Here is a 19,439-nt window from a genome sequence, read left to right as displayed (position 1 = left end):
AGAGAGAGAGAGAGAGAGAGAGAGAGAGAGAGAGAGAGAGAGAGAGAAAGTCTCCCTTTAATACGACGGAAGGTAGGTAGGTGGGTAGATGATAGGTAGGTAGGTAGGTAGGTAGGTTAACGACAGCTGTTACTCGTCCCGGCACGAGGCTATACATCGGACAACTATTCATTGGACAGTGTGTTCGGGCCGTTCGACGCGTTTTGCCGAGAGAAGCCTTCCTCGAGGGTGCGCAGCTTAGGTGGGAGAACCTGGACCAGGCCTGCACTACCACCGACATCATCACCGGGAGCAGCATGTACAGCCTAAACAAAGAGCTCATTCAACCACGGACAATGGCCCCTGGCTGGATAGGCCGCTGGAACAAGGGCCGCGCTGCTTGCCGCAGTCCGCACATGGCCTGGAATCGTGCTTTCGCGAAATCGTTTTTTCCTGCGAGTCGGATACATGCATCGTGTATCGAGCATCAGTAGTTAATTTGTATCGGCGCTGTTCTTGCGCCAAATCGATTCGTCGCTGTTAGACGATGCGTGATCGTACGGATGGAGGTTAGCTTGGGATACAGAGCTATAACGACGAGTACCGACCCACCGATATATTCTCAACAAATAACTAAATATTTAGTTGGTTCTATGGTATCTGGCTACATTTTCCCCTCTTCTTCCCGAATACGGAGCGAAAATTCTTGTTGATATGTATCTACTGTTTAAGGGACGACACAGAACTCGATTGTTCCAGGTACCAGTCCAGTATGCGAGCGATAAAAGAAAGAAAAGAAAACGGACAGCTGAGAAATCGAGACGAGACGTGACGTGACGTGACGTGACGTGATGTGACGGAACGTGACGAGAGAAAAGACAAGAGAGAAAATAGGAATGAAAACGATAGGATAAAAGAGGATATAGACGTCGGACGATCGTGATGCAAGGAGGAGAGTTAACAAAGAAAAGAAGAAAAATCGAGCGAGGTGAAGGAATGCTCGACCTTGGCGGCTGCTGCTGGCAGGCTCGTCAGAGAAGCTTGGCCAACTCCTTTGAATGAGAAAGCTAAGGATACGAATCGCTGGAACATACTCGTGTCGTCGTATACGAGTACATAGGTAGTAGCCAAGACGATCCGTCTTGGCGATGGGTCCTTTGGAACCATTTTTGATGTATCGTTTAATTATCAAGTTCTCCCAATTATGTTGTCAGACTGATTACCAAAGATCCAAGTCTTTGCATCACGTGTTGCGTTGCGTTGCGTTCCGTTGCGTTGCGTTCCGTTGCGTTGCGTTCAGGTGTAATACCTACCTAATATTCGTTAATTGCAAGGGCAGCGATAATCGAAGAATTTCATTCGATATTTCACCAGTCCGATAACCATCCGACGTTTATTAGATTCTATCGGTGATCCCGTGAAAATTTATTCTGACAGCTTTAATAATGGCCAAGCGACTGTGCGATGAATTTAAATTGAACGCAGTACGATGCACTGTCCACGTTACTGGAAAATTTGGAAAATCATATCCGCGTTCAGAGGCTTTTAACTTGTACATTTATTTGTAAGAATTAGCAGCAATTGTCATCTAAGCATTGATTAGCCGCCAAGACAATAGGCGTCATACACACCGGTTCGAGTCTGACGGAATTTCGACCTCTTCCCGTCCCTCGTGGTTATGTATCGAATGTGACCAATGATCGATGCGATGATATTTTCTTTCAATTATCAAACTACTAATCCAATTGAAGCCAAGAAAAAAATCGGCAGAAAAATATTGTACGTTTACTGTGTCGAGTGTTTTATGGGAACGTTCGCATGCGTCAAAGGAAATTAACAAAAGCTAAAGCTAAAGAGAAAATCAGCAAACACGAAAAAGGATAAACGAAGAGTAATGCTGGTAACGAGTGTAATTAGGTAAATACAGGTAAATATTATGAGTAATGGCCTCGATTGAAAATTCGTTAGACCCGCGGCGCGCGATATTAGAGGTGTTATAAAGGCGATAGAAAGAGAGTGTACTGCTAGTAAATCCAATAATTGTATGAACACCGGGACGCTACGCCGCGCTACTCCGGGACCGAGACGAATGGGGGATGGGGGTGGGGGGAGATACGCGAGAAATTGAGGAAAATGAGATCAGCTGAGAATTGAATTTTCATTTTTACAGACTTCATCTGTGTAATAACGCGCAGGGGTTTTACGAAAGCTACGGGAGCTCGTTTAACTTGAAAGAACATTGAATTTTCCGGGCGAAAACTGATTCATGATACAACAAAATCATTCGCTATCGAATGAACTTTGTTTATTAGCGCCTAGTTTGAGAATGATCTCGGTTAGGTTTCGATAAGAGTATTTTCGGCTGTACCTTGTTTATCTTACTTTCGGGGCGTATTGGAACATTTGAAATCCACTTAATCGATGGATCGAGAATACAAAACCAAGAGAGAAAGTGAGAAATATACGAACGTGTATTCTATTTCGTCTTGTTTTCGAATTACAATTATTTTTCAAACTCGATAATGTGCAATTACAATCTTATTTTCCGACATGTTGCGCCTTGCATTCGGTCTATCTCAAGTATCAGCGTAAATGCATCGTGACACACTTGAAGAAAAACAGGAGAGAACTCGAAAAACCATTACTACTTTGAGCATTCGAGAGACTTTTATCCCGGAATCCATCGGTTGCGCGATTCTCATCTCGTAAGTACCACCGGCTAGCTCGCATTGACGCGAGTCAAAAACGCAGCTCCCTCGCCTTTTTCGATGGCTTTCAACTATCAAACGGCAACGCTTTTCGAGGGCGCGATACGGAACGAGATGAAAGAAACGAGAAAAGAAGGAAAATGCATGCACCACGCGAGACGTAAATCGCAGTAGTGTTTCGTCGCTCAACGTTTCTCCGTAGACGCGATGCGACACGATTGATCTTAGAAGCTCGACAAATGTTGAAACTTGCAACGCACCTCACCACGACCGCGACGCACACCACCGCTTCTAAACGAATAAGTTTTCTCCATATGCCTACATTGAGTTTTCCCAACAATTCGTACGGAACATTATCATCTCACTTTGACATTCACTGGCTACATTCCAAGGATCGATGAAAGCTGTCTTTCCCATTAACTAAAAATTACAATTAATACAAGGATGTATACATATAAGAAAAATGAAAGCTTACAATGCGTGTCGATCGATCGTGCGCGTAATTTCGCAACGCAGCTCTTTAAACTCTCCCAAGAACTAGATTCTGCGTACGTATACGTATACGTTGAATGTTCATGCCGGCCAAACGGGATCTGGTAACACGATTCGTGAAAAGTACTTTGATCGAGTCACGTTTCCGAATAGTGTTACGCGACAAACTGCCACCGTGACGATTTCTTTCGGTACGTCAGATTCGATCTTCTATACGATATTTAAGGTCATATGTTTTCTACGTATTGTATTTTAGATGAGAAAATTACTAACGTACGGAGGATGGATCACTCTCTGAAAGATGACTCGTTAGCTTCCATGAATTTATTTGCTCGGTCATCGAAAACAAACGATAATACGAATTTCTCTCTCAGCCGTAGAAATCGATACTTTCGCCAACACCGCTGTTAACGAGACCGTGAAACGATTCCATCGGTAACGAAAAGGAACAAAAAATTGCAAGAAAAACGCTGCGAGTTGACAAAATTGATAGTGAAATTGCGTGGAATTGTAGACGCACTCGATACGTATGTGTAGTATTGCTCGGGGTAGTTTCCTAAATTGAGTCTACCGTTTGCTAGCAAAGGAATGCAGATCGGAAGAGAGGAGAATAGAAGAGAGAATAGATGGAGAGTGACACAGAGAGAGAGAGAGAGAGGGGGAGAGAGAGAGAGAGAGAGAGAGAGAGAGAGAGAGAGAGAGAGAGAGAGGAGGGGGAGGGGAGTGAGAGAGGTTTGGTTGGAGAAGGGAAGCCCGAGATAGTGCCAGCACGTGCATCGATCGAGCTCTTTGTCACTGGATACCAACAGTGACCGGTCGATTTCTCCGTCTCTGCTCTGCTGGCTACTTTTTGTGAACCGAACTTCAAGTTGACAACCATCCAACCAACTCACAGGCCTAGAAACGCCTTGCGATCAAGATAATACCAATTCAGAAGAATCAAAGAGAAAACATTTAAACGGTATAACTGGCCTCCAACAGAGATATTTCTAACATGTAAATTTGATATCGAATCGAACTAGACGAGTATCTTATCTTCGGATCAACGAACGAAACGTTGAAAAGCATCAAACAAGATGGGATGACGAGTGTAAAGGGTTGAAGAGTGCGGGGCGGGTAAAGAAACGACGATATTTTCATCGAACGACAACCATCGGAAAATTCGCCGATATTTTAGTGGCGCAACAAAAAAGTGAGCGACATCGACAGTGGCATCGAAAGCATCTCGAGCGCGGTCCTCCAGCGAGGCAAATAATCGAGCAACCGGGAATGGTCAGAGCCATTCTAAAAGCATCCGATAGACGCCAAGCCGCGACGCGACGCGACGCGACGCGACCGGTGTCAGTGACGGACATTTATTGACATAACATTCGCGGATCGTAGCTGACCGCGCGCGCCGGTTATCGACTGCACAACGACGGATATTCACTGGTCGAAGAAAACACGTGACTCGTTCCCTTCTATTCCTCCTCTCTATCTCTCTCTTTCACCGCGAATTGCTTCCCGTGCACCCAAACTACTTACTCTCTTTCACCGTTCTGGCAATACCAATTGCGTGCTTCTCGGTAACCGGCCAGCCGACAGACCAACCGACCTATCGTCCAAACTAATTACAAGCCGCGTTTTCCACCAGGAAACAAACGCTCGCTCGTTGCTCCCGGTGAACGTTTATCACCTGGGCCTAGTGCCAGGGAATTGCGTCCGCGCGAAGATAGAAATGAAAGTGGAAAACTGTGCGGCAGCAGCATCAGCGGCACGGCCTAGGCAATGCTTACCTATACCTTTATACGATAAGTACATATACATACACATGTACGTGCACGCTCGTGCATATACGCATATAACATACGTGTATATACATATATGTAGATACAACTACTTTCCTTCGATCACGTTTTTAATACTTTTCTAACCCTTAGAGCAGTATCGAGTCTCACACTTTGTAAATCTTCCATAAGAGCGTGTAAAAAAAAAAGCAGCACAGTTGGCACTTGGACCAGATACGAATATACACATACGACGCGACGTACCAAACGAAGGCTGCGCGATGTATCAAGCATACATCTGTCCCACAATTTAGCAGCATTGCTCGCGGGGAACGACAGCTGTTTTAATTTTTATAGATTTATTTGCCAAAAATTTCGTTAGACTAATCTCACATCTGGGATTCATACATTTTCTTTCTAGTTTCACTGGATCAATCGTCTATTTTTGATTGCAAAAAAGAAACAGGTTGATACATACTCCGTATAGCTACGAAACAAGCGTTCCGATGCTCGCGCAGACCAACATTTGGTAATTACGAGGTCTGGCTTAAAGGACTCATTCTTAAATTGTCCTCGTTTCTCCGATAAACCCGACGTTGTATAGAAATAGGTGATACGTGTAAATTCTGCCTAGTAAGCTATCGAATTACGATGCACGCGTAGGTATCCGTTAATTTTTTCTAATAGACAAAACGGTTTCAGGGCATTCTAAACATACATACATATGTATATTTCTTCTTGTGGCGACTATTTCGGTAGATACACAAAGGCGTACCAATCTAATAATCGTTAGTTATTCGTTTCGAGTCGTAGAACATGGATTCGTTTCAAGATAGGACGTAGCTTTTACGAAAGCTAACCTAACCTTAACCGGTTAGGCATCACCACCGCAGCCAGTTGTTTTTTCGTCGCCATGACGACCCGATGATGACGATGATGATGATGATGATGATGATGATGAGAGAGAGAGAGAGAGAGAGAGAGAGCCCGGGAGGGGAGGGGGAGGAGGAGGAGGTTTGGGGTGTGAATCACAACGATCTAACCCAACTGCAACCGTAACGGCCCTCGTGTGTCACGCTACTCCTCCCTTCACGCTGCCATGCTTTCTACTTTCTTCCCCTCGTGAAACCCATAGAATCGGCGTACCGCGTTGCTAGGACAACCAAGAAAGTTTACGATTAAAAAGAAGCCGATTCTCGGGATTCCAGTTGTGTTTTCGAAGAGCCTCGATTGTTTTTTGTTTCTCGTATCAATCTGTCGCGTCTGTAACGAACAGAGAGAATACGTAGCATGGCGAAACACGAGATTCTCGTTGCCGTGGTTCGTCGCATGAAACTTTTCTGTCAACTTTCGAATCGGCCCTCTCGCAGCCATTCCCGTTTGCACGCGATTGATTTCTCCGAACGCAGCCACCGAGCAAGGGCTTCGCGCGATTCTCGTAGGTACATACGCGCGTATCTACACACGTTTGCACACAGTGCATACACCGTATAACCGCGGTACAGAGTGAAACGGCGAACCAAGGGAGAATTAAAAGAGCGACAGAGAACAAGAGTAGGAGACAAAGGGGGAAAGGACAAAGCGGCGACGCTCTCCAAGTTCGGGCGTACCTATTCCATACAAACATGCGTACATCTCTCTTTCTCATTCTAATCTCTTCTCTGTCTTGTGTCTACGCAGAATGAACAGACGTCCAGTCTCTTTTTCTCTCTTTAGAGTACGCGTTATGTCGACTAATTCTAAGTACACGAACAGATGCACGCGCCACCAAACGCGACGCGCATCGGCTAGTTGTACGCGTTATTCCCTCTTTGACTGGTTGTACACGAAAAATGAAATATAAAGACAACAGGATAGCATGTGCGCGTGTATATGTTTGCGAAATTCGTTACAAGCAGTTCGAAGCAAGCACAACACATCAAGACAGTCGGATACCACGAAAACAAACAGTCCAGAATGAAAGCGTTAACACGAGCAAGGACACGAGAGAAAGAGAATGTAAACGGTAAACGGTTCAAGCATAAGATACGAGAAAAGCTGTAAGAGTCGCTACCAGAGAAAGCCAGTCAGTATGGCGAGCGAAACACGCAACTCGATGGGAAACCACTGTCGAACGACTGGAACCGCGATGAGAAAAGAGGTTGAATTTTTGTATTGCTTACCCTACTGTCGAAAAGGTCGTATAGGGGAACATTCTCGGATGCGTTCGTTTGCAGGATATCCCAGCCACCGGTTGTCCAGATCCTTTCTCTTGTCTTCTACTTCTCTCCCCCCTCTCTCCCTCTCTATATATATATATCTATCTATCTCTCTCTCTCTTTGCACAGTTTGATCGTCGAGCTATCGACGTCACAGGTTAAACGAACTACACACAGCCACTCTCGGTGGGATATAAGCACACAAGTTCAAGGTCGCGACGATACGAATAGAACTAAACGATGCGCAGCGCGTACCTTGATACCGCCAAAACAACGACCACCGACCGAAACCCGTCGTAAAAACGCACTCGAGAGCTCTGCAAACAAGTCCGGACAAAGAGACTACTCTGTTGTGCCGGTTCTCGGCAGCCAGGAGTTTCCTCCGCATACGGAGGAACGTAGGAAAGGAACGCTGTCCTGTGACACAACGGTTCGCGAAAGTCACGCCGGTTTTCGACGCGGTAACGGCAGCTAGAATCGACGAAACACGAGTTTATCACGCGATGAAACGCGAAAAACTCACTCGCCAACCAAACCGTCGCCACGGTCCTTTCCTAGCTCTTTCTTCTTTCGCTTTCCTCGAATTTATAGGTTAGTTTAAAGAACCGGCTAGGCTGTAACGGCGTTGCTGCGCGTCTCTTCAGTTCTCGCGCTTCACAGTGTGGCAGCTGTGCTCGCCGCCTCGGCTCACTGGTGGGGGTCAGTCGTCAAGCATGGAGGGGATGGGCGAGAGGAACGGTGGAACGAGAACCAACGATGCTCGCCGAAGAGTGGGAGAAGCAGATTGGTCGAACCAAGGGATAGGTTGCAAAGTAGGGGTAGGTTAGGTTAGGACACCTGGAGGGAGAAGCGAGCGCACCCCTTTGCGAACGCGGCCGTATCGCGTACTACGAAACCGGCGCACGCACACGGACAATGTGTACGACGGTTTGCAATTTCGTTCTGCCCTTCGGTGAAAGACTTGGTGCGTTGCGTTGCGTCGCGTCGCGTCGCGTCGCGTCGCGTCGTGCTGTTCGGCGTGGCCGCGCCGCGCCGCGCCGCGCCGAGACTCGGGACTCGGGACTCGGGACTCGGGACTCGGAAGTCCTGTCTTCGCAGTGGTGCTCAACGGTTACCAGTTAATGCTATCGATTGGAACCGGTTACTCGAATACCTGATACGATGTACCTGTCCGTGACATCGGATATAATCCTGATGCGATTGCCTAACCTCGTATGAGCACACGTATTTAATTTCACGTACAAGAGTTTAGTATATCTATCGATCGATTTATCTTCATGTTTTTTTTTTTTTCAAATTTTATTGCGTTTACTCACGCTAACCGTTTCTCATTCTCAGGTTGCTACTATTATTTCATACTTTTTTGATCGATATCAAGTCGAGCAGAGCTCGCTTGGAGGAGAGATAAAGCCGATCGAATGACATTCCTCTGTTTCGTTAGTTGTCACAGCCCGGTCCGGTCCCGATCGAATTCGAGTAGCGGCTCGAGGATATGTATCGTATGTACATTAGATGGTAAAAATCTTGTACATATGTCGACTCTTTCGAGTAAATTCTGTGACTTTTCGAGCAAAATAGTAAGCGACAAAGATAGTTGTGCTTATCGTGTAAATCTGTCTACACGAATCTGCATTTCTCCTAGTTTCGAGCACTTTTACGAGTGCCACTTTATTCGCCAAGAGCTCTCGTGTCAGTGTAACGAATTACAGGGTCCGAGACGGAAAGGATTAAGGATTTTAATTGATGACACGCTTCGCCTCTCGACGTTCGTTCGAATGTTCCTCGCGTTCTCCTTTTCCAGACAAGATTGCCACTCGTTTATCGCGTGTATCGCGAGTGATATTTGACGCGTCAAGGGCTCCGATCGATCGATCGAGGGTAAAGGCTCGTCGCATAATACAGAGTATTTACGTATTTCCGATGAGACAGCAGTAATCGTAAAGTTTCCAACGAAAACTCTCAACTTGTATCGATAATATTCGAAACGAACTGAAATTTGCATGTTTGCGGAAAATTATCCAAAACAGAGCTAAGAAGTATATGGATCGTACGATGTGTCGGAGGCGCGGCGTTCCGCACCGCGAAAAAAGTGCTACAGTTGCAACGTCGTGTACGTACAACGAACCAAGGACCATCCACGATTGTTTCAGCTATACATATTTTCTTGAATTCGATGATTTCGATAAAGTTACGCGACACTTGCATCCATCGGAGTTGTACCTGTTCTAAGCCAACGACTCGTGCTCTATCTGTCACCTAAAATTACTTGGAATCCACTATTTTGGAACGTTTATTTATATATCTCGACGAGTAAACGGCAACGAATTTGTTTTCACAAGAAGCGATCGAGAATGTTAACGCCTAGACGCCTAGACGCCTAGACGCCTAGACGTTCTCCGGATACATACGCGTCGATACAAAGAAACGTGGGTTTCAATGGAGAAATCGGTACGAGACAGGTCAGACACCGCGAGCCAACGCCACGTGTGATGTAATCGTGCAATTCGCACGATGCACGGATATACTCGTAGGTGTATGTATACGAACGGTACATGTTGTTCAAAGATCGCAAACTGAGGACACTTTGCGAGTACTTAAAGGGTAACTATCGTCTTGGCTAATAAACTGATTTCTCTGTAACTCGTGTACGATAAAACGAAGAGGCGGCATATTTGCTCGCTTGTCGCTGGTGGTATAGTTAAATTGCCGGTGTAATTGTAGCTGCATTTTTCCGAGGTCTTCCACCTAATCCCTTCGAGGATACTAGGCGCACGGTTAACGGCTCCTTTCTCGAGAATTGCACTGTGAAACGCCAAGAGGAGGCCAGGTCAGAATCGAGAGTTAGCTGGCCTACCTCCAAATCGCTAGCCAGATTCTGGACGCGCGTGTCTCGACCCAAGGTAAATGTTGAGACGTAGATATTTCGATGGCTGCATTGCACGTTGACAAACACGAGACGATAAGAATGGAAAAGCTAGTCGCGAAAGGTCCCTAAAGCAAATGTGGAAATGGACAAGTATCACCGGTTACCATCGCTATTATATTATCGCTATATTAAACGCGCATTTGTACGCGCAGTCTACTTTTTTCGGTACGGAAATTAAAAAAAAAAAAAAAAGAAAAAAAAAGAAGAAAAAAAAGGAAAATGCGTACAGGCCGTATCTGTACATGCATACGCATCTAGATTATTTGGAATCTCTGAGAGTTGTATCTCCACACACCAAGACCGAACAAACGCATTGTTCGCATTGTAGGATGTATCATTTGATTCGCGTATCGCAAATATCGGTTTGGGCTGAATATTACAAATATCGATATGATTCGGATAATACGAACACATGTACAATCTACCACACATACGTAGATACCCACCAAGTAATATCGAAATTGTACAATAGATGATGCGAGTGCACCGCGTCACGACTTTAATCTCGCAAAGTAGGTGGCATATTTCAATTCGAATAACGACACTTGCTTGCTTCTCGATACGTAGTTAATTAAAAAAACCGTATCAACAATGACCAAGCTCACGAAGAAATATCAAAGAGCCTTTCTAAAACCTGCTATTATTGTATATGTATATGTATACATGTATGTATGTAAAAAAAATAATACATAAAACGATACGATGGAAATCCATTGTTAATGGAAGGAACTGCTTCACCTTTTGCGCGAAACGAACGATTTCCAGCTGTTGTCGCAGACACAAAACACAGGAAGTACTCTCGGACTTGCTGGTTCGGGTAACACGAACCATCGCGAGGGAAGACAGCTGGGGTAAGCGACACTCGTAGTGCTTCCATCGTCACCAATTGAAATCTATACTTTTTTCCGTAACTTTTACCTTTAACCAATCTCCCACGAACGTGAGATTTTATTACGCAAATTAAATTTGCACGATGCGGCGCGACTTGCACGCCATCGGTTTGCCATGCCGTTCTCCTTCGGGAGCAAGCATCACGGATCGAGGTAACGAACTATGCTCTAATTGATTACGTCGAACAGGAACAGACACCCAAAGGACGTTAAACGCTTCGAATCGATTACCGGCACAAAGAATACTCGTTGGACGCAAACAACGGTGAGTATTATCATTTCGAGTCAACAACGTTACCACGATGAGACAAATTTCTGCGACCGCAATGAATATTTTATTTAACGTGCCGAGAAAGTAAAGAAACGAGTTGAGATTGACAGAGTCGAAGGTACCGAGTTAGATATAAGACGAAGGGGTGTTTTTACTTGCCTCCCTAGCTCCAGCCGAATCAACAGGAATGATTAACCAGGTGGCTTTGCGAGAATTCTAAGCGTGCTCGAACACGACCCGTTTAAATATCACGGAAATTGAACCTATAAATTTCCCGTTGCCATAAATTTCGAGATTTATCGGGCGTAAACTGCCTACCCCCACTCTCGCTTCCTCCTTGTCTTTGGCCTAGTCGAAACAACAAGCAAAAGTATAATTAGAAGAAGAAAGACACGTAAAGTTGAATTAGACATAAAAATTATTCCTAATTTGAAAAGCAATCGTTATTAAAAAGTAAAAGAAACCTCGAAGAATGTTATTTCATCAGAATAAATGTACAAATAAATGTACAGATAAGTGTGTGTGTGTGTGTGTGTTTGCGATGTATGCAGGAAGAAAGAAGAAAGCGAGGCGAGGAATTGAGCTACAACGTTACAATGCTACAAGTAGTAAAGTACGGCTTGTGTCTGGCGTGCCGTACCAGCCGGTGTACGTCGGCGTCGGCGTCGTCGTGACGAGAATGCGTGCGAACGGGAACGATTTCTTCTACCCTCGCTCGCCTCGTTGCGATTTACAGCTTACCATTTGCCGTTATGCATCTACCACGACTTGCCTTACTCTCTTTCCTTTTCCAAATAACCGTTTCTTAGATAAACAAGAAACTGACGGTCGATAAAGTAACGCAATGGGAAAATAACAAAAAAAAACCATCGTCAGCGGGCCTGACAACGAGACAGGCACGATGACGGTAGGTGGGAGCCGGTACCAAGTTTAAGAACAATAAAATAGATGAATGGCATCGTAGAATGGCTTGTCATAGCTGAGAAGAAGGCAGAATCGCGTGAACCAAGCTCGTGTCGATTCGGGATATCCTGGCAGGTAGATATGTATATCGCGCGACGAGATCGTTACCAAAACCTTGTCGTACCATCGACTCTCCGTCCCCGTTTCGAGCTTGATACCGTATCGATTCGCGGAGGCATATATAGTAGACGCGCAGACGGAGGAACAAGGAAGGAGAGGAAAAGGGAGAGGGCGGAGAAGGAAAAGGAAATAGGCAGGGAAGAAAGAATAGGCCGACCGAACGACCAAGGAAAAGGAAAATGAGAGGGAAGAGAGAGAGAGAGAGAGAGAGAGAGAGAGAGAGAGAGAGAGAGAGAAAGTAGTATTATTCTCCTTGCACGACAACAGTATGGGTCTTCGTTACCCTTATCGGACACCGGAATCAGTATCGACAGCCCCGGGGTCATTCCGATCGAAGAATCGTCGAGTCGAGGCCTCGACTCGACTCGACTCGACTCAAGCACGGTCCAAGAAAAATCGGAATTAGAATGACAACTTGGTGAATGCCTATCGTCGTACGATACAACGTCCACGATGATCCAAAAGCAAAAAAACTCGCATTCACTTTGAATTTCGGTAGAAAACTGTTGTCATACAGCTATTAGATTTTCTAACAACGAGACTAGTGTCCTTTCTTTTAACGCGAAATTCGGTGATGGTTCGCTGAATAGATTCGCGTTCGCGACCAACTAACGATTCAATTATCACAGTGCATTCGTGCAACTTGTAATACTTATTTCTCGCCTTTTTCCATTTTCTATTTTCTCGCCGATTTATTCGCAAACTGAGAACGTATTAGAGTTTCATGGGCAACAGAGACATCGAGGAAACGGCACGATATCGGTGAAACGTCTGCTGGCCGCCTATTTATAGTAGACTCGATGGCACGAATGCACTCTTTAAACTCACATTTCCGCGGTAAACGGAGAGGAACGAGGATCACGCAGCGAAAGGAAACCATCCGTGCAGACGTTAATTCGAGCGTGTCGCCAGGTCTCAGGATATCATTCCAACAGCTGAATTTTCTCAACTCGCGCTGCTCGAACTTTGTCAATTTTCCTCTCGCTCCATATTTTCCATATTCGATCGAATAAATTAATCACGTTTCGTTACGACTCTCGTACAACTTGGCCCAATTTTCTTTCGAGGCTGATATTTGCGATTAAAAGTTGACAAGGGTTGCAAGCATCGTAGGTTAAACCTGAAAGACAATCGCGGCCTCTGTAGAAAATAATTCGTTGGCATTTGTATCTCGTGGCCACTTTGACCGCGTTCGCTTTTCCGGAGAACCACACGAGTCGGTTTCTCCTCTATTCACCGTAATGTTCTTTCCACTCGAATAACATTACAGATCCGGCTTGTTCGAGCGATCACCGAAATAATGCTGCCACCTAAATAATGCTATTTAAACGACCTCGGCTGCGTCACGCAAGTAATACCTAAATGAAATCGTACGACCTTTATCCTTAAATTCGATTCGTCGAGCCGCGCGACGCCGACGCAGCGCGGTAAACAAACAAATCGTTGGTACGATTAATCGGTACCGGTGGTAGATGCAATACATTTGAGCGATACGTAAAAATTTGATTCGCGCTGAAATTGTCGAGAACGCGTGAGTGAGTTTATCGTGCCGGAGGAACTAGAACGGTCTACGATCGATTATTGATTCTTGCCGCTTATTACCGTCGCTACTTGTTGTAACTATAACGTAATTAATTTCGTTATTCTGCTATTCATCCGACACAAGCATCACCTTGTTACTTTGAATTTAATTTGAAACGACTGAAATTTTCTTTCGTTCGAGCATCCTCGAGCGGAGTGATCTTGACGCGATAATTATAATTATGCGAATCGCATTCTAGATCGGCGCACTATTCCATAAGGGCTTACTTGAAATTGAAAATCTCTCGTCACATGATATAACTGGGATATATAGAAAATAGTCGAAACTTATCCTATTCGAAAACGGATAACACTGAGATTCGTTGCGTTTCCTTCGCTATTAAACTTGGTATTTTGATAAAATCGAGAAATGATAGTTATCGAGTCGGCGCGCAAGTCAGCCGATGTGTCCCATATCTCGAAAGCTTCGACGAAGCCTATCGTTACAGGCATAGGCAGCCAACGTTGAGCCGCTTCCGAAGGATTACGGTCGTACGCGTCTATCCTCCTGTACAGTATTCATGGTAATGGCAATGTCACGTGGAAATACTGCTGCGTATTCACCGATCGCATCGCGAACAAATAGAATACTCGAGAAGCTGGGAAAAGAACCGATGAATTTGTGGCAATTTATGATCGAAACGATCGATCCGCGCCCGATTCAAACATGCCTACCTCTTCCCTCCTTACCTACCTACCTACCTACCTATCTACCTATCTACCTATCTACCTACGTACCTACCTACCTACACGTGGGCACGTCTATCGCGTCAAAGTTTTGGCACTGCGTGTCCAAGACGGCATCTAGTATCGTAAATATGAAACTGCACACCAGTTTATCGGTGTTAACATTAGCTAATTTTAAGTGCCGCCCACGTCACACCAGTCGCCGAATTTACGCCGCGTGGGCGTCGGCGTCACGTCGGTGCACCTGGCATCGCACGTGTGCTTCTCTCGTAAAATGAATTAGCACCGCCACTAGTCAACGTGGCAACGGTTATCAACCGAAACATCTTCCTCATCTTCTCCTTCCTGAATGAAGCCACGAAAATAGTGGCGACGACAGCTGCGCGAGCACAACAAACCGACTACCGTTCCCAATGGCTAACTGGCTTCATTATCATATCCGTTTAACGGTGAATTATATCGTCCGGTAATAGCTGTTAAATTCGACTCGAATTATCGATTTAGATACATACTCGCCACCACTCGCGGCCACTCGGAACGGAATTCTCCGTTAATCTCTTGGCGAACGATCGATACGTTCGTTAGAATGTTTAAAACCACTTGCATTATGTATTTCATGGGCAAAAGGAATGATTAAGATAAGTATACGGATCGCAGTTGGTCGTTATTCGAATCGTTTACAATAATTATATATCGTACGTTTCAAATAATCATTCGGATAGACATGTACGAGTAGTAAAAAATTGTCTTACTCGAACGAGCTACTTAATCGAGAAATATCTTTAAAAATTTGATGCGACATTTTATAAACATTTTCTTCTTACCAAGAAATGAAAAAGTATCGAAAATTTGTATTCGCTATTCGTTACTCAAACTGTTGAAATTTAGTCGAGATAACGGAAAAGAACGAAATCGTCAATGACAGCGCAAACGAGAAACAGAGAAGAAATAGAAAGAAGAAAAACCAGACTGGCACGCCTAACGCTGGCCCACGTTGAATCCTACCAGATCAAAATTAAAATCTCCCTTTATCTCGAAATTACACCGAGCACTCTCTCGGTCTGGATAAAAGCTACGATTTTCTCACAGTCCGACCGAAATCATTCGCACCAATTACCGCGTACCGAATATGTTTCGTCTTCTTTCGAGTGTATTTCGAGCTTTTCGTTACGCGCAACAATGGCTTCGTTGCCGCTTTCTTTGCCCTATTATGCCTCTTTTGACACTCCCGTCTTTTCTACGCGCCCGAAACGTCGCCGACGCGACCTTTAAGGTGAATTCGGATGTGCATATTCGGCCGACAATGGAGAATCTCGACTGTTTCGTGGCGTATCATAAAAACGGTACAGTTTCGAGGCCTTTCCTTAACCGGAGTAACCTGAAATATGAAATTTCTTTGATTGATCGCGTTAAAAAAAAACATACATGCTGTAATTGCACGTATCGAGAAATGGTTTAAGAAACCGTTGAGGTTGTCGAAAAGTTGTTTCCGAGTGGTTCAAGGAGCTGGAGTGCCCTCAGGGAAAATGGCAAGACGAAGAGGAGAAGAAGGGACGAGGACCGATAAGACGATGGTCATCCTTCCTTTCCGTCAAGGAAATCCTTCGTCGTTCCCGGTTGATCGACCAAGTAAGCAAGGTCTCGTCAAAGAATTCACCGATAAAGGTACGGTACACTAGTAGAACAGGTATGATACAGTATAGGCTACAAGGAAAACGAACACAGTTGACTGTATCGCATCGAATCGTTGTGACAACTTGCAAGTTCCACCAGTAAATAAAGGGTTAAACGCCTGAAACGTCAAAGATACCGTTGAATAAAGTTGCAAGATTTTTTCGAAAGGGAATCGCGAATCTGTTAGGGAAAAGCAATAATCGACATCGATAACAGACCAAATAACCCCTCTTCTATTCTTCCAAATAGGTATTCGAACGTTGTCCCTGAGCTGGACGCAGTCGACTAGAAGCTTCACGATATACGTACTACGTATGTACCGCTGTGTTTGCAATCGTTGACACAAATTCCTCTGAAATGTATGGCTCGTAGGTCGCGGTTTTCAACTCTCAAAGTTTCTTTGCTTTTACAATAGATCGTTGCCAACGGTTATCTGCATTTACGCGGATGCATGGGTTAACTTTAGACGCGGCGCGCGGTTCATTCGAACGTCAACAGACCACCTTCGTTAACCGACTTTCAAGTGCACATCCTCGCTTCTTACGAGCCAAATCGATCGGTATTGGATTCGCAAAGAGGATCACATTTGTCGTAACATATTTTTCTAAACAGCATGCACTACGACAGATCTAGCTTGAACGAATCTTCCAAACGAATGCTAGAGTGCTTCGATTGTATAATATTATAGGTGTAGGTACATAATAATATACTCGCAGCGTGGAGTCGCCTCGCTCCGCCTCGCCTCGCCTCGCCTCGCCACGCCTCGCCTCGCCTCGGTAATGCATTCCGAAAAATTATGTAGATTTTCGTAAATTTTCGTAAAAATGATTGTAAAAAGTATTGTTTCGAATAAACTATAATGGCGAGAAAAAAAAGATAAACATCGGCGTCGAGGCGTCTGCACGGGTTGCCCGTTCGAATCTTGAAACAATTCTTGCCAGCCTTTTAACGAAGCTTTCGAGACTTTTAAGAAAGTTCCAATAGTAAATCCAAGCATGACAAGCTATTACATAGTCACTTACCAGTTCTCCAGAATACCGACGTTTGAAAAGTTTGGCGGAAAGCTCGCGGCCGCCATCGATGCTCGTGGCTGCACTCTGTCCGTCCTGTCACTTCTGGTACTCTTCACGGTTGTGACGCGTCGCTGGAACCAGGAAGGATTGCGCCATTAAGCTTCCAAATTTCTATTTCATAGAGATAATGGTATCTTCCGTGAAACCGTTACGACGAGAATCATTAAATTAAACGCGCGTTATATCTATATGGTGTACTCGTATACATGTAATTCGTATGTAATGTATGTAATTCGTGGTGTAACTCGTACACGATAAACTACGATTCGTAATCGTAACGAGATCCGGTTAAAAAAAGCATGTTAAAAAACATGTTGAAAAATTCGGCCGTCGCAACGAACAAATTGTTGGAGAGTTGTTCGTCCAGTCGCGGTCGTGGTCGCGGTAGCCAAGAGAACTCGCGCCTCTGACGCTCTTCTTTTCTCGCATTATCTTTCAACTTTTGGCTGGGTAATGGGTATGCGTCGCACCAGTACCCGGTATCGGTAATGAACGATCTATTGTGCTGGTAGGTGCTCTTTCAAACAGAAAGAGAGACGAGGTAAGGAGACGAGGAGCTGCTGTCGAGCGAGAGGAGCCGAGAACTAGCGGGGGAGAAAAAGGGGGTGGGTGGCATAGAAGAGGTATGAAAACGGCACTCGTTAATGGACTCCCACCAGACTCTTTCACCCTGTCTCACCTCCCCCCCCCCTTTTCTCCCTATCAGTCCCTTTCTCTGTTTCTTCCTGCAGCTTTCGTCCTCGTGCCTGCTTTCATTTTTTTCATTTTTCTCTCTTCCATCTCTTTTCATCTACATTGCTTTCTTTCCCTCGTAATCCTCCATTTTCCTAACTCGCTGTTTTTACCTCTTCCGTTCGCATTTCGTCGCTTCGTCCACCTTCGTTGCTTCACCCACAGTCTCTCTGCCTGCCTGCCTGCCTGCCTGGCTGCCTGCCTTCTTTCTCCCTTTCAAACACCATCGTTTCTTTTCCCCGCCCGATGTCCCTTTAACCAGCCGTGGAGTTGTTACACGTGTAAGCTCTGCTCGCGTGTGTCTCCGTTGTGCATCATTATCACCGGAGGCTCGCTACCTCTCTAACGGCTGCGTCCTCGGCAAAAGCCGAGCCGCCTGGACAAGATAAATAGACAGATGCGAGCGTTGAATGGATCGCTTCGTTATACATATATGTATATTACTTGGTTAGCAGAAAAGTGTATACGAGACTGATTGTGAGACAGGGACAGGAGAAGCATCTTGAATCAGTTGTGGTCAATTGCGCTCTTCAACGGAATTACATACAAGTATATCCAACGATTCTAATACGATTCAAAAATTCCAAGTCTCGACATAGGAACAATTGCTCGTTATTCGTAAAAAAAAAGAAGAAGAAGAAATAAAGAATGATGCGTACATCTCGTCTTGCAAAATCTACGATAAATAAAGACAGTCGCGCAGATGGTGACTGCATAGATAGACATTTTCGCGGGGACTCGTAAAGTCGTAACACGAGAAATTCGAGGACCGAGATAAATTGTTCTCACGGTATGGAAATTCCTCGCAGAACGGAATGTTTCACGAGGCGATCGAAATTAACCAGCTAATGAGGAAATTATTTGCCCGACTGCTCTATTCCATGTCATAATGAACGGATCATCGCAGAGTTTCACAAGAATTTTGTTTATAGCAGTCGCAAGAATCATCTTCGTCGTGGTGGATTAATCCTTAATTAGTAACAAGATCTCAGTTAACATTATTCTGTGACATTCCACCCGTTGACCCAAATGATATTATTCAACGATACCAAGACATCGATCGACGAAATTTCCTTGAAATTTCTTCTATCGCATCCGCATAATTTTCTTGGGGCGATTCTCGCTCTTAGGCTCGAGGAGGTAGCTTAAAAAGCCGGTTTCGCGTCGATGGTTGCGCCGAAGTCGGGGATCGAATGGGATAGCGGTAATTAACGACAACATCGAGAAACGCTTGCGAAAAGTTGAAAACGAAACGCGCATATATATATGTATAGAGAGGAAGAGAGCACGCGCTCGCGCGCGCGACAGAGAGAGAGAGAGAGAGAGAGAGAGAGAGAGAGAGAGAGAGAGAGAGAGAGAGAGAGAGAGAGAGAGAGAGA

At 45.0% G+C, this 19,439-nt stretch overlaps 1 protein-coding gene across 12 annotated transcripts in view; it reads right to left on the bottom strand.

Moving 5' to 3' along the window:
• The window catches only part of LOC128885948 (RNA-binding protein Musashi homolog 2), a 61,657-nt gene that overhangs the window by 31,495 nt on the left and 10,723 nt on the right, over positions 1–19,439 (bottom strand). For 5 of the 12 annotated variants that reach the window (XM_054140371.1, XM_054140428.1, XM_054140386.1 and 2 more), the window contains one exon: positions 17,278–17,399. In XM_054140371.1, coding sequence (XP_053996346.1) covers positions 17,278–17,333 — 56 coding nt within the window. In that variant the 5' untranslated portion in view covers positions 17,334–17,399. Of the gene's footprint in view, positions 1–7,107; positions 7,543–7,666; positions 8,199–10,807; positions 12,294–17,277; positions 17,400–19,439 lie in introns of those variants that run through there. The other 7 variants (XM_054140446.1, XM_054140474.1, XM_054140408.1 and 4 more) reach the window with 5 other exon arrangements.

Source organism: Hylaeus anthracinus, unplaced genomic scaffold (genome assembly GCF_026225885.1).
Source record: "Hylaeus anthracinus isolate JK02 unplaced genomic scaffold, UHH_iyHylAnth1.0_haploid 0, whole genome shotgun sequence".
Taxonomy (NCBI): domain Eukaryota; kingdom Metazoa; phylum Arthropoda; class Insecta; order Hymenoptera; family Colletidae; genus Hylaeus; species Hylaeus anthracinus.
This window is presented reverse-complemented; position numbering and strand designations above follow the sequence as displayed.